Below are 26004 nucleotides of genomic sequence, written 5' to 3'. Positions count from 1 at the left end.
CGCATGTAGGATGACGTAAAATGCGACCATGTACAGAGCTGGTTAACAAGTGAGCTGTATCTAATCTGCACAACGCTCCATAGCGCTTTTAACGATGAACAATATTATATGATTTGCTGCCTTACAGCTGTTGTATTAACTATGCTACGGTGTGGCGGTATATGAAAAATCCATACCGTACGAGGAATCAAAGACGGTATACCAAATGTACCATCAAACCGCCCAGTTTTAGTTATGACTTACCACTGTGTTCCAAAAGCTAACGGAACACAGTGATAAACATGCCTCTTTTAATTAACAAATCACAGATTTACAAAATGTCCCAACTTTTCTGGAAATAGGGTTTGTAATTGGGCTTCAGACACCCCAAGATTTTGGCTTAAATCTTAATGGATGTCCACTCAACTCACCCCTGGATTTAAATGCCTTAGAACAGGATGTGGATCATTTCCTCAATGGACTCCTTACAACAAACTCAAAACTTCCACACACATTACTGAATTTTAAAATGTTTGAAGCCCTGTTATTCATTAAGCTTTGCTTAAGACTTTAAGACAAGGTATTAGGTCAATACATGAAGTGGAATCTAAAATCCATGAAGACGAAGCAGGTTGCTTGGATCTGGGTACATCATTAGCTGCAGGCCGAGACCAGGCGAAAGTGCTGCAGGGAAGGAATAGAACAACAACAACAACAACAATGAGTTTCTGACTCATTATCAGAGCTGTAACACAATACGTGATCTGATACATATTGTAAAGCAGGCATAATTACACATTAAGTAACAGCTGGTTTTAAACATGCCTGTATATTAGAATGTAGCTACAGCCGGCACAAATGGACATTTGTATTCAGATTTGGGCATTGGTGAAAGCAATGACTAAGTGGGAGGACCAGTGAGCTCAGACAATAGAAATGCTGCTCCTAATAATAGCTCTACCTTGGGTTTGGTTATGAATATGAATAAGGCTTCCCTGTAGGAACAGAAGCTCTTCTTAGCACAGTAAATCAGAAGGATATCTCTGCTTCCATACAGCCTTTAATGATTCATATCTATGCCAGGACAAAACAGTCAATTCTAATAGAGAAATGTAATGCTTTGAAGATGCTTCTGTTCAGATGACGGCTCAAAGGATGTGCCTGCTCACTTCAAATTAAAATGATTTGCAAGCTGAAGATACAACAAAACATGAGTGACCTTCAAATGACTGTGTTACTCTGCTATGTCAATGCTGAAGTAAAGCTGAATTTACTCAAAAATATATACAAAACAACTTAGATTAATACTGGCAATATAAAGAGTTCGATTAAAACTTCACTCACTCACACACTTTCTTAACCGCTTATCCAATTAGAGTCGTGGGGGGTCCCAGCTCTTCAATGGGCGCAAGGCACACAGTAACACCCTGGAGGGGGGCCGGTCCATTCATGTTGTTCTTCAAAGGTCAGGACCCCCACAGGACCACTACAGAGTAGGCATTATTTAGGTGGTGGATCATTCTCAGCACTGCAGTGATGCTGACATGGTGGTGGTGTGTTAGTGTCTGTTGTGCTGGTATGAGTGGATAAGATACAGCAGCGCTGCTGGAGTTTTAAACGCCTCACTGTCACTGCTGGACTGAGAATAGTCCACCAACCAAAAATATCCAGCCAACAGTGCCCTGTGGGCAGTGTCCTGTGACCACTGATGAAGATAGATCAGCGATCGTCCCTGACTAGGTAGGAGTGTCTAATAGAGTGGACAGTGAGTGGACATGGTATTTAAAAACTCCAGCAGCGCTGCTGTGTCTGATCCACTCATACCAGCACAACACACACCAACACACCACCACCATGTCAGTGTCACTGCAGTGCTGAGAATGATCCACCACCTAAATAGTACCTGCTCTGTGGTGGTCCTGTGATGGTCCTGACTATTGAAGAACAGGGTAAAAGCAGGCTAAAAAGGTATGTCGAGAAATAGATGGACTACAGTCAGTAATTGTAGAACTACAAAGTGCTACTATATGGTAAGTGGAGCTGATAAAATAGACTATGTGTAGAAACCAGGAGGTGGTTTTAATGTTATGGCTGATTGGTGTATATGGATTACTGGCCAGTAGTGTTTATACATTCAATTTCACAACTATAGACAATAATATAAGCCCCCTTCCCCCAGTGCTTTAACAGAATCCAGTCTTCTGGGGGGAAGGGGAGTGTAATTACATTCTAGGTGTTCCCCTATTTTTTGTTGCATTTTCCACAATTTTCCTCCCAATGTAGTCGTATCCAATTAGCCGTTTGCATTACGCTTCCTCTCTACTGGTGTTGATCTTCGCCCTGGTTGAGGAGAGCTGAGACTAACGTATGCCCCCTCCGACACATGTACAGTAGCCGACTGCATGTTTTCTCCTGCACGAGATGACATATGCAGATCAGCTTTGTGTACTAACAGCCACATCAATCAGCCAGCAGAGGTTGTAACTGCCTCAGTTATGAGGTCCCGTCCGGCTCCCACCTGTGTAAACAACAGCCAATCATTGTTCATGTAGGTGCCCAGCCTGTTGGAAGGCAGAGCTGAGTTTCGAACTAACAAGTCTAACTAACGCTGCCATGTTCCCCTGTGTCTGCATACTTGCTGAGTTTGGTATTGGGAAGAAATATCCCAGGAATAAACCCTGACCTCAAATCCAAACATCAAACACCTTTGAAGTTAATTGGTACACTAACTGCAAGCCTGATCTTATTAATGCTCTTGTAGCTAAACGAAAGTGAACCTAATTAGTCATGTTCCAAAAGCCTTATTTAGCATAGAATAGACGTACCTAGATCTTGCCCACTAAGAAACCTTCTCTTCCTCTACACTGATTTTCTCTCTTTGTGGTCAGGGAGTGGTGTCCCCCCGATGCATGCCCCCCCGCATCCAAATTACGTGACCACCTCTTTCTTCAGCCTCTTTATCAGATTCAGGTTGGCTTTGTGCACGCTCTGGTTTGTGATTCAGAGCTGTGGGTGGCTCAGCCTGCTGCACAGACATGGTGCGACGAAGGTGGGTGCGCTTGGAGAGGAAGTCTGGCTTTGCAGACAGGCCGAAAGAGCTCTTACGCAGCACCATGCGCATTGACGAGTTCTTCTTGACCCGGGTCCGGTGACCAAATTGCAATGAAGACAGGTGCACTGCATATCCATCACTGAGAAACTACACAAGAGGAAAAGGAACAGGCCAAGTCAGGATACAGAGAAAATAAAACAGCAACAATCAGCATCAAGGGATTTTTGGTACATATTTTATCAAGCTGTCTCACCTGACACTGGTTTTGGTATTTCTTGGATGGTCTGCCCACTATATATATTTGGTCAGGGCTGAGACCCAGCATGCTGTAGACAGAGATGTCTTTCATTGAGCCGTAGGCTGAGTTGATTTTAATGTGACACTAATAATGGGAGAAAATATGTGGTGTTATGTACGAATGAAAGTAAACATCTTACAATTGTTAGCTAATAACCAGCTGATCTGTCTCTTAAATGCATCCAATATACTGTATAGTGTTCAGTTTTGAACACAGTTTCTATTCAAACAGGTTCAAGATTAGGTTTGAAAGGCATTGAGTTTTAAGGTATATTTTCCCATAAGAATGTATAAGAAACCTGTTAATGCGTTCCATGGTCCCGTGGAACTGCATATATTTTAGGCTAATGAAAAATAATGGGGTTGATTTTGACACTTATACACTGAAAATAACACATATGATATTAAAAACCCTGAAATACAATTGAAAACAGTTAAAAACCTGCTCTGTTCCTTTACTTACATGCTTGATCTTGAAATACTGAATTCAGTTCAGTAAAGGCACATTCACATGAGAAGTGGCACAATAGCTTTTGCGCTGCTGTGCTGTTATTTCCTATGGAGTGTGCCAGTGCACAAAGCTTAATGTGACTTACTGTACTAAATGTCATTAGTGGAGAGAACTTATGAGCAGTAATAATTAAGAGAGGTTTAGTGTTTATATGTCAGTCTTTTAATACATTAAGTCACATTGAGCATTTTTTAACGATAAGCGTTTTAGACTCTTTCCGAAAAGCTGATTCTTACAAGTTTAAAAGTGAAACAGAAGAAAAAATCCAGCTAAACAAAGATACATGTGGATGCTTTCTGAGTGAATTTGACCGTTATTCCACACAAATGCAGATTCGTCTCATATGCGCACTTTGATGATGTTTTACTGCACAGTTTCAGCCAAGCACAGAGCAAAGCAGCGGTTGGTCGCACATGCTTTGAGTTTAAGGTAAACGTTGAGTTTCAGGGTACAAATTTCTCTGCAAAGGGCTTCGAGTTTCAAAAATTTCCAACAATTTCGAGTTTAGGGGACGTAGAGTTACAAGGTACCACTGTATATACAGTAGATGCAGGTGGGGCAGGTTGAATATTTCAAATTGCATCTGTAATGTGTTAATATTACCACCATGCACATTTCTCATAGGTTCTAAGAATTATACAGTGTACATTTACAAAGTGTGCTGATTTCACCTACAGGCACTCTTTTTACGGGTTCTAAAACTTTCTTCAATTATATAGCAAATACATTGCTTTGGCCCCAGGTTTTCTCTAATTATAAATATTAAAAATTAGAACTACCTTCTTACTGCAGTGTATGCTGTGCTGACTACCACTTTTACCAGTGTTTTGTAGTTAGCTGTTTTTTTTTCACTCATGGGCACTCTCGGCAACGTTTTAGATCCTTTTCCCTTCATGTACAGTCACACTTCTTACACATTCACCCACAGTCACAAGTTTCTTTTTTGTATAGTAGGCTTTCATTGTTCACATGCTCTCTTTTCAGAGGTTCTAGAACTTTTTACTTTTATATTGTTTTATGGCTTTATAATTTATAGTTCATTCCATAAGAATACAACTACAATAACACTCATCTGTGAGAGAGTGTGATGGTGAAACATGAATACATGTAAGACAATAAAAAATATTGCAGATCTAGGAAAAAACATGGAAGAAAAACACCCAGTTTACCTCCTGCATCAGATTCCTGAGAAAGATAGTTTTCTGGCGCAGTGGGTCATGCACCAACCCCTCGGAGAAGAAGATCATGCCCTGGGGGAAGTTGTGCTGAGAAAGCCATGAAACCACTCTCTGTTTCTGCATGTCTGGACGACCAGTGATGTAGATGATCAAATAGCCCAGATCCTGCCAATGTCTACATACAACATACAATATTAGGAATATGAGAAGAAGAAGATCTGTTATTTTATATACTGTATGTATTGGTGTAGGCAAAAGCTGCAAATATAGTTTCCCAACACTGATATCTGCATATCTGATTTCTACTTTATTTAAAAACTGGTTTAAGTTTTGGTTGTGTGCTGTGCCACAGCTGAAAGGTCATGAGGATCTGCGTTTAAACCTTGCCTTCAGTTCTTTCTAAGAATGACTTTAAAATTCTTCTAGGTGTGAATAAGTAAGTGTGTAGTGCCTTATAATGTAGTGACACCCTGTCTTGGGTATATACCCTTTTCATGCCCAGCTTTCCTAGATGGAGCCAGACCTGTCATGGCCCTGAACATAACCAAGAAGTTAAATTATACTAATTATTATTAGTATATTTTGAAGTACAATTCCCTCACTCCAGTATAATGCCCAACATGCACACAATTTTGGCCATATTGTGAACACTGCTCACCTGACCACATCCACAGCTCCAGGTCGCACTTTAGGGTCACTGCCCATGATAGACACACTAGCAGCAAAGGATCCATCAATGCTAAACACTACACACTCCATCCCTCTAGGCAGCACTGTCAGAAAAGCTTCTGCACAAGTTTGATCTCCTCTAAAGGTCAGAAAAAATTTAATCAAAGGGTTGCAAAGTTTTAAGAAACACCTTAAAAAGGCTGTTCTGTGTTTACCATGAAGCAATGGTAAATAAATATCAGTAAGGACACTGGCATGTACTTACTTGACAACCATTTTAATGGGATATACACCGACAGGCAGCTTTTTGCTGTCAGGGATGGTATAGAACACTCTGCCACTGCTGTTGGTGACCTCAGTGTCAAAATGTACCCAACGTCCAGACTGAGGCTGAGTCATCAGGTAAATGTCAACCTGGCAGAAAAAATATAGACAAATATTTTCAAGCTACAGTAAATATCAAACTTTACAAAGAAAGCTACCTTTGAAAAGGTCATGTATGTCATGGCAATCTTTGCAAACGGTTCCCTCTCTATGAGTAAATACATAGGAACATACTTTTCCAGTTATTTAACAAATCAACTTAGCTAAAAACATACAAACACAAAAGTATAAGGATCGCCAATGTTTGCAGTGACCAACCTAATAGCATTTTGAATGTAATGCCTGCAAAACACTTAAAGAATTTGGAATATACACGTTTACCTCTGTGTTACACACTCATTTCCTATGACTTACAATTTTTTTTAAATTTTCTAATTTTCTCCCCTAATCTAGTCGTGTCCAATTACCCTGATTGCGTCCTCTATACTGATTTGACCCTTCACCGCTGACTGAGGATGCCTCTCAACTGACAACTGACTCCGGCACGTACAGTCAGTACAGACTGCATTTTTCACCTGCATGAGTCAAGTCACTGTGTACGGAGGGCCACACCCCCATCAGCATAATTCCTCAGCCCTGTGCAGGCGCCATCAGTCATGTTATGAGGACCTATGGTCCGACTTTTTACCCCTATGAACAACAGCCAATCGTTGTTCATGCAGCCACCCAGCCCGGTCGAAAAGGCAGAGCTGAGATTTGATACTATGTATTCGAAACCCCAACTCTGGTGTGCTAGTGTACTTTTTACCGCTGCGCCACCTCAGCGGCCACAATTTTTAATCATTTGGGACCCAAGGACTTCAGCTGCTCAACAGTCTGTGGTCATAGTTGTTTGATTTTCGTCATGGTACATCATACATTTTTAATAGGAGAATAATCTGGACTGCAGCCAAGCCAGTCAAGCACATGTACTCTTTGTCTGGAGCATAATGCACCAAGCTGTTGCGGTCTTGGGCAAGCCAGTGTATCTCATCCCAGTTCTTGCCTGCCGCTGCTATCTCCTTCTCCACCATGTGCCCAATGGCCTGCCTCTCTTCCTCTTCCCTGGTGGTGCCCTTCTGAGTGCAGCATGTGGATGTCTGGTTTTGCTCATGTCTCTGCTTCACCTCGTCTACAATGTTGTTGATGCCTGTGCCTCTGCTTATTTCCTTGTTGGTGATACCCTGTTCCCAGTGGATCCTGAGGATTCTACGGAGGCATCACCCTTCAAAGCCTCTATCTTCTTGTTGGTTCTCCAGGTTTCCAAAGCATATAGGAGAACTGAGCGGACGTTTGATTTGTAGATTTGTTGTAGCACATGCAAAATAAGGGCTGGCATAATCTTGGTAAAATGACCATAGACTTCCTGGGAAAAGATATTGCCTTGATGGTAGCATATGCCTAAAATTCTATTATATGCCTCTGCATTAATGGTACCTTCATACACATGCAAGTCACCTATGCTGTTCACCCCCATATCATGACAGATGTTGACTATTGCACCTTCTGGTGCTTTTGGACTTCAAGCAACATACTGGAGGTCTTTTTCTGCTTAGCAGCAATATGCCACCAATTGCATATAATTGATGTATGACTTTGTGTAATGCAGTAACAAATTGCTTGACTTGATGCAGTGGTAGACTGTGTTAAATGACAATGGTTTTCCAATGTACACCTATAGTCCATGTATCTATATATATCTGACTGTTTCTCATGCAGTGCCGTCTGAGGGCTCAAAGATCATGCACATTCTAAGTGTAGGACTACACAGATTGAGATGTTGACTGGATGTTTTTGGTTGGTGGACTATTCTCAGTCCAGCAATGACAGTGAAACTCCATCAGGATTGATGTGTCTTATCCACTCATACCAGCACAACACACACTAACACACCACCACCATGTCAGTGTCACTGCAGTGCTGAGAATGATCACATTTAATGCATTAAATGCACAGGTGGGGGGCCATGATTTACCTATAATTGCAAAGACTGTTTGGTGGATCCTCCAATGCCGTGCCGCTCAGGTGGCGCAGCGGTAAAATACGCTAGCACACCAGTGCTGGGATTTTGAATACAATGTATCGAATCTCAGCTCTGCCATCCGGCTGGGCTGGGTGGCTATATAAACAACGTTTGGCTGTTGTTCATACAGGGTTAGGGAGCCGGAGAGGAAGCTCATAACTGATGCGATTACAACATCTGCTGGCTGGTTGATCGTGTCTGCACAGAGTAGAGGAATAATGCTGATCAGGGTGTGGCTCTCCGTGTACAGGGCTGATTGGCATATGAACTCGGTTGGTGCAGGTGAAAAAATGCAGTCGGCTACTGCTCACGTATCAGAGGGGACGTGTGTCAGTTCGCTCTCCTCAATCAGGGGCGGGGGTCAGCACCAGTAAAGAAATAGCATAACGCAATTGGGTAAAAACTGGACGCGCTAAAAATCGGGAGGGAAAGGGGAGAAAATGCATTAGAAAAACAATGCCATGTATAAAACATGTACAGTGTATCACAAAAGTGAGTACACCCCTCACATTTCTGCAGATATTTAAGTATATCTTTTCATGGGACAACACTGACAAAATGACACTTTGACACAATGAAAAGTAGTCTGTGTGCAGCTTATATAACAGTGTAAATTTATTCTTCCCTCAAAATAACTCAATATACAGCCATTAATGTCTAAACCACCGGCAACAAAAGTGAGTACACCCCTAAGAGACTACACCCCTAAATGTCCAAATTGAGCACTGCTTGTCATTTTCCCTCCAAAATGTCATGTGATTTGTTAGTGTTACTAGGTCTCAGGTGTGCATAGGGAGCAGGTGTGTTCAATTTAGCAGTACAGCTCTCACACTCTCTCATACTGGTCACTGAAAGTTCCAACATGGTACCTCATGGCAAAGAACTCTCTGAGGATCTTAAAAGACGAATTGTTGCGCTACATGAAGATGGCCAAGGCTACAAGAAGATTGTCAACACCCTGAAACTGAGCTGCAGCACAGTGGCCAAGATCATCCAGCGTTTTAAAAGAGCAGGGTCCACTCAGAACAGACCTCACGTTGGTCGTCCAAAGAAGCTGAGTGCACGTGCTCAGCGTCACATCCGACTGCTGTCTTTGAAAGATAGGTGCAGGAGTGCTGTCAGCATTGCTGCAGAGATTGAAAAGGTGAGGGGTCGGCCTGTCAGTGCTCAGACCATACGCCACACACTACATCAAATTGGTCTGCATGGCTGTCACCCCAGAAGGAAGCCTCTTCTGAAGTCTCTACACAAGAAAGCCCGCAAACAGTTTGCTGAAGACATGTCAACAAAGGACATGGATTACTGGAACCATGTCCTATGGTCTGATGAGACCAAGATTAATTTGTTTGGTTCAGATGGTCTCAAGCATGTGTGGCGGCAATCAGGTGAGGAGTACAAAGATAAGTGTGTCATGCCTACAGTCAAGCATGGTGGTGGGAATGCCATGGTCTGGGGCTGCATGAGTGCAGCAGGTGTTGGGGAGTTACATTTCATTGAGGGACACATGAACTCCAATATGTACTGTGAAATACTGAAGCAGAGCATGATCCCCTCCCTCCGGAAACTGGGTCGCAGGGCAGTGTTCCAGCATGATAATGACCCCAAACACACCTCTAAGACGACCACTGCTTTATTGAAGAGGCTGAGGGTAAAGGTGATGGACTGGCCAAGCATGTCTCCAGACCTAAACCCAATAGAACATCTTTGGGGCATCCTCAAGCGGAAGGTGGAGGAGCGCAAAGTCTCGAATATCCGCCAGCTCCGTGATGTCGTCATGGAGGAGTGGAAAAGCATTCCAGTGGCAACCTGTGAAGCTCTGGTAAACTCCATGCCCAGGAGAGTTAAGGCAGTTCTGGGAAATAATGGTGGCCACACAAAATATTGACACTTCAGGAACTTTCACTAAGGGGTGTACTCACTTTTGTTGCCGGTGGTTTAGACATTAATGGCTGTATATTGAGTTATTTTGAGGGATGAATAAATTTACACTGTTATATAAGCTGCACACAGACTACTTTTCATTGTGTCAAAGTGTCATTTTGTCAGTGTTGTCCCATGAAAAGATATACTTAAATATCTGCAGAAATGTGAGGGGTGTACTCACTTTTGTGATACACTGTATATTGACATCATTATTGTTTTAACTAGATTTAGTTTATCATTTTATTCTTCATTAAAATGTTCATTAAATAAGTCTGTACAAAGTGAAGAATTCTGTGCTGTATGCTGCTTTCATACCTTTTCCCCTGTCAGCGTCACCATGTCCAGAGGGCCATACATAAAACGACCAACCAGAGTCTGCTGCCCTTCCTCCGTCGCAATAACATCGTTCACCCTGTGGTTGGCTGTGACATTCTGTGGAGACAGAAGTAGATCTCACAGTCTTCTTTTTTTGTCTTAAACTATCTGTTTTGAAGTGCAAAAAACTAAAACAAGATGTCAGTGTGTGTGTGCACATGACGATGCTCCTTTTTCAACATACAGCCACATTTACAGCCAAAGGATGCAAACACCCTTTCTTATTTATGGTTTTAGCTGTTGTACTCACTTTCACTGAAAATATGTGTGTAAAAATCAAGCATACAGCACTGAAATGCAAAATTAGGATATACAGTGTATCACAAAAGTGAGTACACCCCTCACATTTCTGCAGATATTTAAGTATATCTTTTCATGGGACAACACTGACAAAATGACACTTTGACACAATGAAAAGTAGTCTGTGTGCAGCTTATATAACAGTGTAAATTTATTCTTCCCTCAAAATAACTCAATATACAGCCATTAATGTCTAAACCACCGGCAACAAAAGTGAGTACACCCCTAAGAGACTACACCCCTAAATGTCCAAATTGAGCACTGCTTGTCATTTTCCCTCCAAAATGTCATGTGATTTGTTAGTGTTACTAGGTCTCAGGTGTGCATAGGGAGCAGGTGTGTTCAATTTAGTAGTACAGCTCTCACACTCTCTCATACTGGTCACTGAAAGTTCCAACATGGCACCTCATGGCAAAGAACTCTCTGAGGATCTTAAAAGACGAATTGTTGCGCTACATGAAGATGGCCAAGGCTACAAGAACATTGCCAACACCCTGAAACTGAGCTGCAGCACAGTGGCCAAGATCATCCAGCGTTTTAAAAGAGCAGGGTCCACTCAGAACAGACCTCGCGTTGGTCGTCCAAAGAAGCTGAGTGCACGTGCTCAGCGTCACATCCGACTGCTGTCTTTGAAAGATAGGCGCAGGAGTGCTGTCAGCATTGCTGCAGAGATTGAAAAGGTGGGGGGTCAGCCTGTCAGTGCTCAGACCATACGCCGCACACTACATCAAATTGGTCTGCATGGCTGTCACCCCAGAAGGAAGCCTCTTCTGAAGTCTCTACACAAGAAAGCCCGCAAACAGTTTGCTGAAGACATGTCAACAAAGGACATGGATTACTGGAACCATGTCCTATGGTCTGATGAGACCAAGATTAATTTGTTTGGTTCAGATGGTCTCAAGCATGTGTGGCGGCAATCAGGTGAGGAGTACAAAGATAAGTGTGTCATGCCTACAGTCAAGCATGGTGGTGGGAATGCCATGGTCTGGGGCTGCATGAGTGCAGCAGGTGTTGGGGAGTTACATTTCATTGAGGGACACATGAACTCCAATATGTACTGTGAAATACTGAAGCAGAGCATGATCCCCTCCCTCCGGAAACTGGGTCGCAGGGCAGTGTTCCAGCATGATAATGACCCCAAACACACCTCTAAGACGACCACTGCTTTATTGAAGAGGCTGAGGGTAAAGGTGATGGACTGGCCAAGCATGTCTCCAGACCTAAACCCAAAAGAACATCTTTGGGGCATCCTCAAGCGGAAGGTGGAGGAGCGCAAAGTCTCGAATATCCGCCAGCTCCGTGATGTCGTCATGGAGGAGTGGAAAAGCATTCCAGTGGCAACCTGTGAAGCTCTGGTAAACTCCATGCCCAGGAGAGTTAAGGCAGTTCTGGGAAATAATGGTGGCCACACAAAATATTGACACTTCAGGAACTTTCACTAAGGGGTGTACTCACTTTTGTTGCCGGTGGTTTAGACATTAATGGCTGTATATTGAGTTATTTTGAGGGAAGAATAAATTTACACTGTTATATAAGCTGCACACAAACTACTTTTCATTGTGTCAAAGTGTCATTTTGTCAATGTTGTCCCATGAAAAGATATACTTAAATATCTGCAGAAATGTGAGGGGTGTACTCACTTTTGTGATACACTGTATATACTGATCAGCCATAACATTAAAACCACCTCCTTGTTTCTACACCCACTGTCCATTTTATCAGCTCAACTTACCATATAGGAGCACTTTGTAGTTCTACAATTACTGATGGTAGTCCATCTGTTTTTCTACATACTTTTTTAGCTTGCTTTTTACCCTGTTCTTCAATGGTCAGGACCCCCACATGACCTCCACAGAGCAGGTATTATTTGAGTGGTGGATCATTCTCAGCACTCCAGTAACACTGACATGGTGGTGGTGTGGTAGTGTGTGTTGTGCTGGTATGAGTGGATAAGACACAGCAGAACTGATGGAGTTTTTAAATACCTCACTGTCACTGATGGACTGAGAATAGTCCACCAACCAAAAATATCCAGCCAACAGCGCCCCGTGACCACTGATGAAGATCTAAAAGATGACCAACTCAAACAGCAGCAATAGATGAGCGATCGTCTCTGACTTTACATCCACAAGGTGGACCAGCTAGGTCTAGTCTAATAGAGTGGACAGTGAGTGGACACAGTATTTAAAAACTCCAGCAGCGTTGCTGTGTCTGATCCACTCATACCAGCACAACACAAACTAACACACCACCACCATGTCAGTGTCACTGCAGTGCTGAGAATGATCCACCACTCAAATAATACCTGCTCTGTGGTGGTCAAGTGGGAATTCTGACCATTTAAGAACAGGGTGAAAGCAGGTTAAAAAAGTATGTACAGAAACAGATGGACTACAGTCAGTGATTGTAGAACTACCTTTATAAGGAAAAAATATTAGCTAAAGCCAGCTTTACACTACCAGTGCTTTCAGTGCTTTTCATGATCATTACTGGTCACACTGGATAATTGTCAGATTATATGATAAATTTCTAATGACTGACCTGTAATTAGAGTCATGTCACGTTATTAATCATAATATAACATGAAATGCCCATTCTTCAAATAGAACACAATTAGAATCTGTGCTGAATGTCATTGTAGGGGTCAGGCTAACCTGAAATATACAGTAGGTATAAATGAATGTAATTAAGCTGGTAATTTAAATGATCATTTGCTAAATAGCTTCAAACAATATAACAGTCACAGTGTTGCATACGCCATCCTCCTATTGGTGTATTTTAGATTAATCTGGCAGCAACACATTGTAAGATATTGATGCAAAAGAAATTCTGACACTTTTTTGGCAGCAGGTTTTGCTCACAGCAGGATTAAATTGGCTGCCTGTAAGCATGTCACACAGTCCATTCCAAGACCATCAATCCTTATTCATAATGAGCAAACCAGTAATTGCTCAGTGCAAAGGCAGCCTAAGGCAATATAATAAAAATAAGTGAAAAAGCAAATCTTTGAAAAATATGTATATTTTAGGATTTTTTTATTAGTATTAGGGGAAGTGTGGTGGCTGGGGGGTAGCTCTGTTGCCTCACAGTGAAAAGGTATTGTGTGGATTTTTTAAATTGAACATATCAGTTTATTTGTGTAAAATGTCAGATTCGTATCCTTAACAATGAATATGGATTTACACCCATGAGCCATAACATTAAACCACCTCCTCTCACTGTCCATTTTATCAGCTCCACTTACTATATAGAAGCACTTTGTAGTTCTACAATTACTGACTGTAGTCCATCTGTTTATCTGCATGCTTTGTTAGCCCCCTTTCATGCTGTTCTTCAATGGTCAGGACTCTCCCAGGACCACTACAGAGCAGGTATTATTTGGGTGGTGGATCATTCTCAGCACTGCAGTAACACTGATATGGTGGTGGTGTGTTAGTGTGTGTTGTGCTGGTATGAGTAGATAAGACACAGCAGTGCTGCTGGAGTTTTTAAACACCTCACTGTCACTGCTAGACTGATAATAGTCCAACAACCAAAAATATCCAGCCAACAGTGCCCTGTGGGCAGCGTCCTGTGACCACTGATGAAGGTCTGGAGGATGACCAACTCAAACTGCAGCAACAGATGAGCGCTTGGCTCTGACATCTACAAGGTGGACCAACTAGGTAAGAGTGTCTAACAGAGTGGACAGTGAGTGGACACGGTATTTAAAAACTCTGATCCACTTATACCAGCACAACACACAAAGCATGTAGAGAAACAGACGAACTATAGTCAGTAATTGTAGAATTACGAAGTGCTTCTATATGGTAAGTGGAGCTGATAAAATGGACAGTGAGTGTAGAAACAAGGAGGTGGTTTTAATGTTATGGCTGATCAGTGTAATCTGCTCATCAGAAGCTTGTTCATACCCATACCCATTCTTTTTATTTGAATTGTTATGCTAATTATATAATTTGTAATAAATGAAGCTTGGAGTTTGGAATTTTGGCCCCCACTGTATATATTTAAATGTGACATAAATTGCAAAAAAAGAAATAAAAATGCTTTGTGCAAATCTGGTTTTATTGTGAAATAACATTTCATATGATGATGTGAAATATATACTGTGGTAACTCGACATCCCCTAAACTCGAAATCTTTGAAACTCAACACCCTTCACCGAGAAATTTGTACCCTTAAACTCTACGTTTACTTTAAACTTAACATGTATTTGACTGCCGCTTTGTTCAGCGCTTGGGTGGAGCAGTGTGGTAAAACGTCATCAAAGTGCAAATATGAACAGAATCTGCATTTGTGTGAAATGTATCTATGTTTAGCTGGAATTTCCTCCTGTTTCACTTGTAAACTTGTGTTATAGCTCGGGGTTCTGAGAAATCAGCTTTTCCGAGAGTCTAAAATGCTTATCGTTAAAAAACGACACTAAACCTCTCTTAATTATTACTGCTTATAAGTTGTCTCCACTTATTGAAATGCGCCTTTGCTGAATGGAATACGGCATTCCAAGATCAAGCATCTCCACGATTAAGAAGTACAAGGAAACAATAAAGAAAGGTATTTAACTGTTTTCAATTGTATTTCATTGTATTTCAATTGATTTTCAGTGTGTAAGTGTCAAAAACAACATTTTTTTTACATAAGCCTAAAATATATGCAGGTTTCCCAAACATCCTTATGGGAAAAAATACCTTAAAACTCAACACCAATCCCAGAACAAATCCTGAGTTTCAAGGTACCACTGTACTGATAAAATGTATGGTATTCTGGTGGCATGTATAGAATTGAATAAAAATATACAAGAAAAAATCTAACAAAGTCTATCAGTAACAGAGAAGGAATATTCATTGACCCATACAAACAATTTTGGGATTAGATGAAAAACATCTAGTTTTCTTGACAAATGTCCATGGGCATGATTATTTAATCCCAAGCCTCAGTTCTTAGTGGAACATCCTTTTTCATTAATAACCTCTAATAACGATTTTGGTTAAGTGCCAACAAGCTTCTGACATATCTCTTGTGGCAATGTGAAAGCTTCCAGCGCTTTGCAATTTGATGGCTTTTGTGCTGCAGCAGCTTTCTTTAAATCTCACTGAAGATATTCTATGGGATTTAAATCTGGAGTCTGAGAAGGCTCTAGGAATGTTTAAAGCCTTAGCAATCCTTTTACACACCTTGCCCTTTTTGTGCAATGAAATTAATTTCTGTCTCAGATTTTGTGACAGCTTCTTAGTTTTTACCATGGTGGCAACACACCATGAATACATCTCTGGGTGGTGTTTATATATTACATCACAGCTAAAGCAAATTAAGGGCCATTAGTACATTTCTAATACAAATCAGAAAAAGTACGGATTTGATGGCAGACAGTTTGACCCCAAGATATTTCATGTTGTGTCTGCTGAACTTCATTTCATTTGTTAATATACCTGTTAATATACCTCCATTCTTGCATTTCAGGCCTGCAACACATTCCAAAACAGTTGGGACAGGGGCAATTTAGGGCTAGTAATGAGGTGAAAAAACTCAATAACGATGTGATTCAACAGGTGATGTGAACAGGTGATTGTCATCATGGTTTGTTACAGAAGCAGCATCCAGGACAGGCTGAGTCTTTGATGAGCAAAGATGATCAGAGGATCTCCAGTTTGTCAACAAATGTGTGAGAAAATGATTGAAATGTTTAAAAACCATGTACCTCAAAGAAAGATTGGAAGGGATTTGCATATTTCTCCCTCTACAGTGCATAATATCATTAAACAATTTAAGGAATCAGTTAGGAAGCTGAACGCCCATGATCTTTGATCCACATGGGCAAAGGATTACTTTGGCAAACCTTTGCACTACAATCTGGAGTTACATGCACAAATGCCACTTAAAACTTTACTGTGCAAAAAAAGAAGCCTTATGTTAACCATGTCCAGAAGCGGCGTCGACTTCTCTGGGCTCTGAGGCATCTAGGATGGACCATCACACAGTCACAGTGGAAACATGTATTGTGGTCAGATGAATCAGCATTCCAGGTCTTTTTTGGAAAAAAATTTACACTGTGTGCTCTGGACCAAAGATGAAAAGGACCATCCAGACTGTTATCAGCAACAAGTCCAAAAGCCAGGGTCTGTTTATCAGGATGTTTATTAATAAATGAAATGAAGTTAAGCAGACAAAACATGAAATATCTCAGGTTCATCCTGTCTGCAATGAAATATAAGTCAAAGTAAATGTAAGAAACTGTGTATTTTATTATTTGCATTTTCCATACTGTCCCAACTTTTTCTGATTAGGGGTTGTACATTACAGCTATAGCAAATTAAGGGTCATTACTAAATTTCTAATGAATAAGCCAATTTTAGGTCATACAGACTGGCAGTAGGTTTTAGAATCAGCTGAGTTATGTAGGGGTTTAATAACTGTGACATGGCAGTATTAATGCTACTCTAAAACATCATTCATTTATTTATTTAATCATTTTCTGTAACATAGAAGCATAATGCCTTTAGCTCAGACCAGGATATTTTTAGTTCATCTTCCTGGGCTCAGCTGCCGTCTGCACGGCCACTAGAGTAATGTGAGTGAGAAAGTGTGAAAGCAGTTTTAACACCGGGCTGTTCCTGCTTCACTCACACTGAGAACCAAATGAGACCATTATTATCAATAGATCAGCCACAGAGTGTTACGACTAATTACAGTGGAAGGTTAGCAAGCTCATTGTTTGAAGGGCAAAGAGACAAACACATCAGAGACGTGGGTGAGAACACGGTGCTTAATTATGCCATCAGGCTTCCACTGAAGCAAGGGTTGCATGTGTATGAGATAAACAGACAGCAGGTATGGCACGGATAAAAAAACAAGCATGTGGGAGTGTTAATATGTGTGCACAAACAAAAATAAGACAGACATGCAGTGAAAAAAACAACAGTCTACCACTATTCATTGTTATTCAATATAGAATATAATAGAATGCCTTTATTTGTTATTCATACATATACAGATGTACAATATAACAAAATTCTTTTTTTTGCATATCCCAGCTTGTTTGGAAGCTGGGGTCAGAGCGCAAGTTCAGCCATCGTACAGCGCCCCTGGAGCAGACCGGGTTAAGGGCCTTGCTCAAAGGCCCAACAGTGGCTGCATGGCAGAGCTTGGATTCAAACTCTCAACCTTTCAGTTGATAGCCCAAAGCTCTACCCACTAGGCTGCCACTATATGGAACACTCCTCCTAATCATGGCGTTCAAGTGGTATAGCCACACCTATTGCTTAGAAGTACATAAAATCTAATATATAAAAAGGAATTATATAATTATATGCTTCCAACATTGTGGAAACAAAATAGGAAAAGCCCTTCAAAATTTTAACAGTCTGCACAAAGCCCTGACCTCAACCCCACCAAACACCTTTGGAGAAATTGGAATTAGTTGTCCAACATCAGGGCCTAACTTCGTGAATGCTCTTTTAAAATAATAAACACCCATTTTAACAGGCACAGGGTGTGTTGTGTTCTTTTATGAAAGAAAAGACTCAGATCACCAACTAACAGTTACTTATTTATTCAATATGATGAGAAGATGAGATGAAAAGTGTGTTCCCAGCTGGGGGCTCTATCTCCAACCACCATTAGCACACAAGCATCAGGAAAGTTGAGAAGAGCAGCCCCGAAAGTCTCCAGGTGGGGGCTTAAATAGTCTTAACCACACCCATAGTCCATTTGTCCATTTCTTTGTTTCAGTCCATTTCTTCTCATCACCTCTTCCATGGGCCCGCTGCCTGTTCCTGAGCACTTCTCTTGTCCTTGTTTACACCAAAATATGGACTTCCTCTGGTCTACTGTCAATTCATTATCTTACACAATGTTATCTGACTCCCCTTATCCTATACTGTACATTCTGACCTAGCACATCAAGTGCCTCTCAGCTGAGAATGGTTTATCATAACAACTTTATAATTTATCATAACAACTTTAGTGTCATAACGACTTTAATGAACACACACACTCTTGTTAAAAAATTTAATTGCCACGGTTGACAGTTAGCCTTTCAAAACCCCATCAGTACCCCAAGGTGATGGATCTTTTCTAAACCCCAACAGGTGCTCAAAGGGTGCAGCAGTAGAACACACTAGCCCACCAGTGCTGACAATTTAAACTTGTTAGTTTAATTCTCAGTACTGCTAATGGCCAGCCAAGCACCTATAAAAACAGTAATGAGCTTGTCTACAGTAGGGAGGTCATAAGGAATCCCCATAACTGCTGCAATTATTGCCCCTGCTGGCTGATCAATGGTGATTGCACAGGGACTAATGGGGTGTACACTATATTGCCAAAAGTATTCGCTCGTCTGCCTTCACACGCATATGAACTTGAGTGACATCCCACTCTTAATCCATCGGGTTTAATATGATGTCGACCCACCCTTTGCAGCTATAACAGCTTCAACTCTTCTGGGGAGGTTTTCCACAAGGTTTAGGAGTGTGTTTATGGGTATTTTTAACCATTCTTCCAGAAGAGCATTTGCAGTCTCCGCTCTAATTCATCCAAAAGGTGTTCTCAGGTTGAGGTCAGGACTCAGGCCAGTCAAGTTACTTGCACAAATGCCACTATATGATGTCGACCCACCCTTTGCAGCTATAACAGCTTCAACTCTTCTGGGGAGGTTTTCCACAAGGTTTAGGAGTGTGTTTATGGGTATTTTTAACCATTCTTCCAGAAGAGCATTTGCAGTCTCCGCTCTAATTCATCCAAAAGGTGTTCTCAGGTTGAGGTCAGGACTCAGGCCAGTCAAGTTACTTGCACAAATGCCACTAAAAACGTTACTGTGCAAAAAAGAAGCCTTATGCTTATCATGTCCAAAAGTGGCATCAAGTTCTCTGGGCTCGGAGGCATCTAGGATGGACCATCACACAGTGGAAACGTGTATTGCGGTCAGACAAATCAGTATTCCAGATCTTTTTTTTTTTTGGCAGAAATGAACATTGTGTGCCCTTAGACCAAAGACAAAAAGGACCATTCAGATTGTTATCAGCAAGTCCAAAAGCCAAGGTCTGTCATGATATGGGTTGTGTCAATGTCCTTGGCAGTGATGGCAGCATTAATGTGGAAAAGTACAGGGGTTGGACAAAATAACTGAAACACCTGGTTTTAGACCACAATAATTTATTAGTATGGTGTAGGGCCTCCTTTTGCGGCCAATACAGCATCAATTCGTCTTGGAAATGACATATACAAGTCCTGCACAGTGGTCAGAGGGATTTTAAGCCATTCTTCTTGCAGGATAGTGGCCAGGTCACTACGTGATGCTGGTGGAGGAAAACGTTTCCTGACTCACTTCTCCAAAACACCCCAAAGTGGCTCAATAATATTTAGATCTGGTGACTGTGCAGGCCATGGGAGATGTTCAACTTCACTTTCATGTTCATCAAACCAATCTTTCACCAGTCTTGCTGTGTGTATTGGTGCATTGTCATCCTGATACACGGCACCGCCATTGGATGCACATGGTCCTCCAGAATGGTTCGGTAGTCCTTGGCAGTGACGCGCCCATCTAGCACAAGTATTGGGCCAAGGGAATGCCATGATATGGCAGCCCAAACCATCACTGATCCACCCCCATGCTTCACTCTGGGCATGCAACAGTCTGGGTGGTACGCTTCTTTGGGGCTTCTCCACACCGTAACTCTCCCGGATGTGGGGAAAACAGTAAAGGTGGACTCATCAGAGAACAATACATGTTTCACATTGTCCACAGCCCAAGATTTGCGCTCCTTGCACCATTGAAACCGACGTTTGGCATTGGCACGAGTGACCAAAGGTTTGGCTATAGCAGCCCGGCCGTGTATATCGACCCTGTGGAGCTCCCGACGGACAGTTCTGGTGGAAACAGGAGAGTTGAGGTGCACATTTAATTCTGCCGTGATTTGGGCAGCCGTGGTTTTATGTTTTTTGGATACAATCCGGGTTAGCACCCGAACATCCCTTTCAGACAGCTTCCTCTTGCGTCCACAGTTAATCCTGTTGGATGTGGTTTGTCCTTCTTGGTGGTATGCTGACATTACCCTGGATACCGTGGCTCTTGATACATCACAAAGACTTGCTGTCTTGGTCACAGATGCGCCAGCAAGACGTGCACCAACAATTTGTCCTCTTTTGAACTCTGGTATGTCACCCATAATGTTGTGTGCATTGCAATATTTTGAGCAAAACTGTGCTCTTACCCTGCTAATTGAACCTTCACACTCTGCTCTTACTGGTGCAATGTGCAATTAATGAAGATTGGCCACCAGACTGGTCCAATTTAGCCATGAAACTTCCCACACTAAAATGACAGGTGTTTCAGTTATTTTGTCCAACCCCTGTACATTGAGATTTTGTATCCTTTTTATATTCAATATTACTTTTTACACAATGGTAAAAATAACCATATTCGATATATCAAGTATGCGTAGAATATACAGATTACCATTTGAGAACATTTAGCATAAAAGCTCTGCGCGGAACGCTTTCCTTCATGTATGAGCATGTGGACTCATACAGGGAAATTGAATCACTGAATCAACAAGTCAGAAACGACTCTTTTCAAATGAATTATTCATTGGAATCGAATCAGGGAGCTGTGCTCTTTTCTGTGGTAAAGATGAATTCGTTTTGCTCACTCTGTTTCAGTTCATTTGTTGAAGAGATGTATAATCAAATGTATAAACCAATCAGAGCTTCTGAATTCAGATTTTGGGCGGAATTTCAATCTCTCTCTTCATTGGTTGTTGTATAAGTTTTTTAGTCATATCGCACAGCCCTAATTCCAACTATTTTTGGTATGTGTTGCAGGCCTGAGATGCAGAAATGGATGTGCATTAACAAACACGCAATTGGGTTCTTATTGCGTGCAATGAAATGAAAGTCAATGTTTTTTTAAACGTAAAGATGCATCCCCTCAGTCATAAGATTAGGCATACCTGACTCGTAAAAGTATCTGCAAGTGCTGCTTACCCTTAGTTTGACATGAGTACGTCTCCGTAGCCATTTCTCTCTTGTACCGGAAGGAGAAAAAGAGGTGAACTCTAAGTTGTCTGCCTCCTGAGACTTCACACAGTCACAATGCATTACCTGTCGATTATATAAGCATGCATGAGCAATTAGTAATCCCACTTACAGTACTTAGCAGATAAACACACACTGCCTTTTTTTATTTACTCAAGGTTGTGTTCATTTTAAGACAAGCAACCAAGCCATTGTTTTTCCAATCCATCATGCATCTTTTTTGCTACAGTAATTAACACTGTGGAGAGCGAGACACGCCCCCTCCGACACGTGTCCAGTAGCCGACTGCATCATGTCCATTCCTTACTCGCCTCACCTGCATGAGGCTAGTTTATATGCGGATCAGCTTTGTGCATGGAGAGCCACACCCTGATCAGCACTCTGTGCAGACGCCATCAATCAGCCAGCAGGGGTCCAGTTATGAGGTCCCTATCTGGCTTTTCCCAACCTGTATGAACAACAAGCCAATCGTTGTTTATATAGCCGCCCAGCCCAGCTGGATGAGTTCGAAGTGTCAGCTCTGGTGTGCTAGCGTGTTTTACTGCTGTATCACCTGAGCGCCCCCAAATTAGCATTAGCTTAATAACGACCTTTTTGTTGATTAATAATTTGTATTTGGTCAATCATTAACTGTGGTTCTGTGACTGGGTGAAGTACTGCCAATCAGCAGTATTCTAAAATAATGGAATTTTTTTGAGACTCTATGGTCCCAACAAGGGCTTTATGATGACACTTGGGACCAGGTGGCAGGTCAGCCATCTAAGCTGGAGGATCTGGGCGAAAAGTCAATGTTCCTGCACACGGGCAGGTCCACAAAGTCAGCTGATGGATTTGGGCAGACAAAAGAATCCATGTACTTAAACGAAAGAAACTAAACTAAAGGTTTTGAAAACTGCTGTATAGAAGCATGTGTAAACACAATGTTCATTGACTTGCTTTGAAAGCCAGATCTGCTACATAGTAGCTTAATAAGCTCAGAGTGCTCAGTAAAATTCCTCTGTAAAAACTTACCTAATCAGTGTGCATTACAACTGTAGGCATCAAGATTATTGATGTATTGATGTAAACTCAGTCATAATATTCAGACATAACATTTTAGTTTTGTTTGTTACCTGTCTGAGAAGAAAGGCCACCACATCAGTGGACTCCCAGTAGGACGCATGGAACAGATGAGGCAGAGCCACAGTGGGAAATGCTGTTAGGACATCAGGACAATACAATGCATAGTCTAACCGTTTGGAGCCCCACCAGCTACTTGTGACTGAAATCACACACACACACACACACATACACACATACACACTGACTCAAACTGGGTAGAGGTGTAATAGTATTGCATAATGTGTTTATACACTGATCAGCCATAACATTAAAACCATCTTCTTTGTTTTTACACCCACTGTCCATTTTATCAGCTCCACTTACCATATAGAAGCACTTTGTAGTTCTACAATTACTGAAAGTAGTCCATCTGTTTCTCTGCATGCTTTGTTAGCCCCTTTTCATGCTGTTCTTCAATGGTCAGAACTTTGGTCCCAGGACCACCACAGAGTAGGTATTATTTAGGTGGTGGATCATTCTCAGTACTGCAGAGACACTGACATGGTGGTGGTGTGTTAGTGTGTGTTGTTCTGGTATGAGTGGATAAGACCCAGCAGCACTGCTGTAGTTTTTAAACACCTCACTGTCACTGCTGGACTGAGAATAGTCCACCAACCAAAAATATCCAGCCAACAGCGCCCCATGGGCAGCAACCTGTGACCACTGATGAAGGTCTAGAAGATGACCAACACAAACAGCAGCAATAGATCAGCGATCGTCTCTGACTTTACATCTACAAGGTGGACCAACTAGGTAGGAGTGTCTAATAGTGTCATTGTCACTGCAGTGCTGAGAATCATCCACCACCTAAATTATACCTGCTCTGTGGTGGTCCTGTGGGGGTCCTGACCATTGAAGAACAGAGTAAAAGTAGGTTAAAACAGTATGTAGAGAAATAGATGGACTACAGTCAGTAATTGTAGAACTACAAAGTGCTGATAAAATGGACAGTGAGTGTAGAAACAAGGAGATGGTTTTAATGTTATGGCTGATCAGTGTATATATAGATGTTTCACCACACCCAAAATAAATAATAAGCTGTAAATAGTTGGCAACAGCATGGGTAAGGGTCTTTCCTGTTCTTGAATGACAATGCACAGTGTGAGGTCCATAAGGGCATGGTTTGATGAGTTTAGTGTTTGGGAAATCCAGAGACCTGACCTCAGCACCAAATAGTTTTGGAATATGATGTCCAACAAGTTTATTTTTAGACGCCTACATGCCCATGACCATATAGTGTACAGTCTATCATACACTGTTCCTCTATATAATAATTATTTTAAATTTGTGAATAAACACCTCAGTTGTGTTCTTATTGTTTGTGGGTGTGTGGGTGGACTGGTTCCATATACTCACTGTTGGCAACAGTGCAGCTAAGCTTGCTCTCCCAACAACCAGATGCTTGACTGTCTGTGCTGGTCACACTTCCTTTCCGGCCCTCACTAACTACCTGCTTCACTTCCCCATCTGTACCAGCTACACATGGGGAAGAGGGGGTTCCAGTTTCTTTATCTAGAAACACATCAGGGTGACTGTGGATGCCATCAGCTGGAAAAAAGAGATGTGAAATTATGTGTTACATAAAATGTTCATGATCATTACTTTACTAATGTAGATATTTGTCTATGGTCACTCATCCATATATAATTACAAACCCCATTGGGACTTTGGGACCTTCCAAGAAAAGTTTTTTAACACACAGTAAAAAGAAACAACTGTGATTCATTAACTTTCTTAAATGTTCATTTAACTGATAAGTTTTTACTGCTCTTTTTTTTTTTTACAAATCATTACTGATCATTGTTTTTTTACAGAAACAGTTAAATAACAGTTTATGAGAATTAACAAATTACTGATTCTTGTTTTTTTTGCATTTTAAAAATGCCCTAGCTTTTCCAAAAACAGGGTTTGTAGAACAAAACTCCCATCAAACATAGTACGGCATGAAGAAATTTAGTGGTGGTCTAGCTAATGCCTAGTTCACACTACATGACTTTTGCCCTGATTTTCGCTCGCTGACTGGTCGGCGCTAGATTTGCCGGTTTGGGAGCAACTCGGCGTTCACTATGCGATCGAAACTCGGCTCTCAATCGCTATGTGTGAACTACTTAACAACTCGATCCGAGCGGCGAGATTTCTAGCATGTCAGATATCCTAATCTGAGTTGCCCAACTGGCAATGAGTGCTATGTCGAACAGCCAGTGAGAACGCAAGATACGGGGTGAGGGGAAATGCAGGGGAGGAGTTGTAAAAAGGTGGGACAGGGACATAATATAGTTTATATCAGAATACATCAGCACACAAGTTTTACAGTATTTCTGACCTGATCGTTCTTTACAAAATATAACACCAACGTTGCATTGCAAAAATATTTATTAACCTCCAACTCACTATAGAACAATCCATGCTGTTTACGTAGCCAAATCCACTCAGATTCATTATTTTTTCTTCTTGATTTTACGCTGCACATCAGCGCACAAACTTTAATCACTCGCTACATGTTGACGTACATTTTTGGATGTGATATTATTAAACCTGTCGTCACTTCTCGCGTTTGTTTCCGTGACAGAACGTAGTTTGGGAGACCAGAGAAGCTCGCCTGCGATTCCAGTTGGTGAAAGATGGTGTAGTGTGAAACCCCCTATCGCCGATCAGTCGTGTAGTGTGAAAGCCACACCGACTTGAAAGACTCCCGATTACAAGAGATCCAGCTTTGTAGTGTGAACTGTACAGCGACTTGACGACTTGCAAAGTCGTGTAGTGTGAACTTGGCATAAGGGAGGACAAAGAAACAAAGCACACATTACTGCTGATTGCCACCCTCTAGATTGCTTACCTGTAGGTGAAAGAAAACATCAGCTTTTAGTCTCATGGGTTCTAAAATCACAAAGAACTAAGATGGTTCTCTCAAACAACAGTTTAATACCTGTCTTGCATTTACAGTTTTCATATTATTTATCTGTCTAAAATGAGCTTAGCCTCTGCATGGGACCAGTGTGAACCATGTTAATGAGAACATCCAGAAGACCATTAACAAGCAAACAGGGGCAGCTATTCCTGGGTTATGGAGACATTAATCTCATTTAAAGGCCTGCAGAACGGCTCTGTGTTGATGGTAATGATGAAACTAGCATACTCATGGGAGGCAGCATTAGAGCCACTACATGTGGCTGCAGTAATTAATTACTGCATTAAACCTAAA

The 26004-nt window shown here is 41.5% G+C and overlaps 1 protein-coding gene across 1 annotated transcript in view; it reads right to left on the bottom strand.

Moving 5' to 3' along the window:
• Window positions 1-579: 579 nt before the first annotated feature.
• Window positions 580-26004, bottom strand: part of pitpnm3 (PITPNM family member 3) — a 55536-nt gene continuing 30111 nt past the window's right edge. Inside the window, exons 10-19 of the mRNA XM_063016455.1 lie at window positions 24159-24350; window positions 22814-22962; window positions 21651-21767; window positions 10311-10427; window positions 5952-6100; window positions 5676-5825; window positions 5009-5192; window positions 3285-3413; window positions 2805-3178; window positions 580-663 (exon numbers count right to left, since the gene is read on the bottom strand). Coding sequence (XP_062872525.1) covers window positions 2864-3178; window positions 3285-3413; window positions 5009-5192; window positions 5676-5825; window positions 5952-6100; window positions 10311-10427; window positions 21651-21767; window positions 22814-22962; window positions 24159-24350 — 1502 coding nt within the window. The 3' untranslated portion in view covers window positions 580-663; window positions 2805-2863. The remainder of the gene's footprint in view (window positions 664-2804; window positions 3179-3284; window positions 3414-5008; window positions 5193-5675; window positions 5826-5951; window positions 6101-10310; window positions 10428-21650; window positions 21768-22813; window positions 22963-24158; window positions 24351-26004) is intronic.

Source organism: Trichomycterus rosablanca, chromosome 20, assembly GCF_030014385.1.
Source record: "Trichomycterus rosablanca isolate fTriRos1 chromosome 20, fTriRos1.hap1, whole genome shotgun sequence".
NCBI classification, from domain to species: Eukaryota; Metazoa; Chordata; class Actinopteri; order Siluriformes; family Trichomycteridae; genus Trichomycterus; species Trichomycterus rosablanca.
The sequence above is the reverse complement of the archived record's forward strand: the minus strand, read 5'-3'. Positions and strand labels throughout refer to the sequence as shown.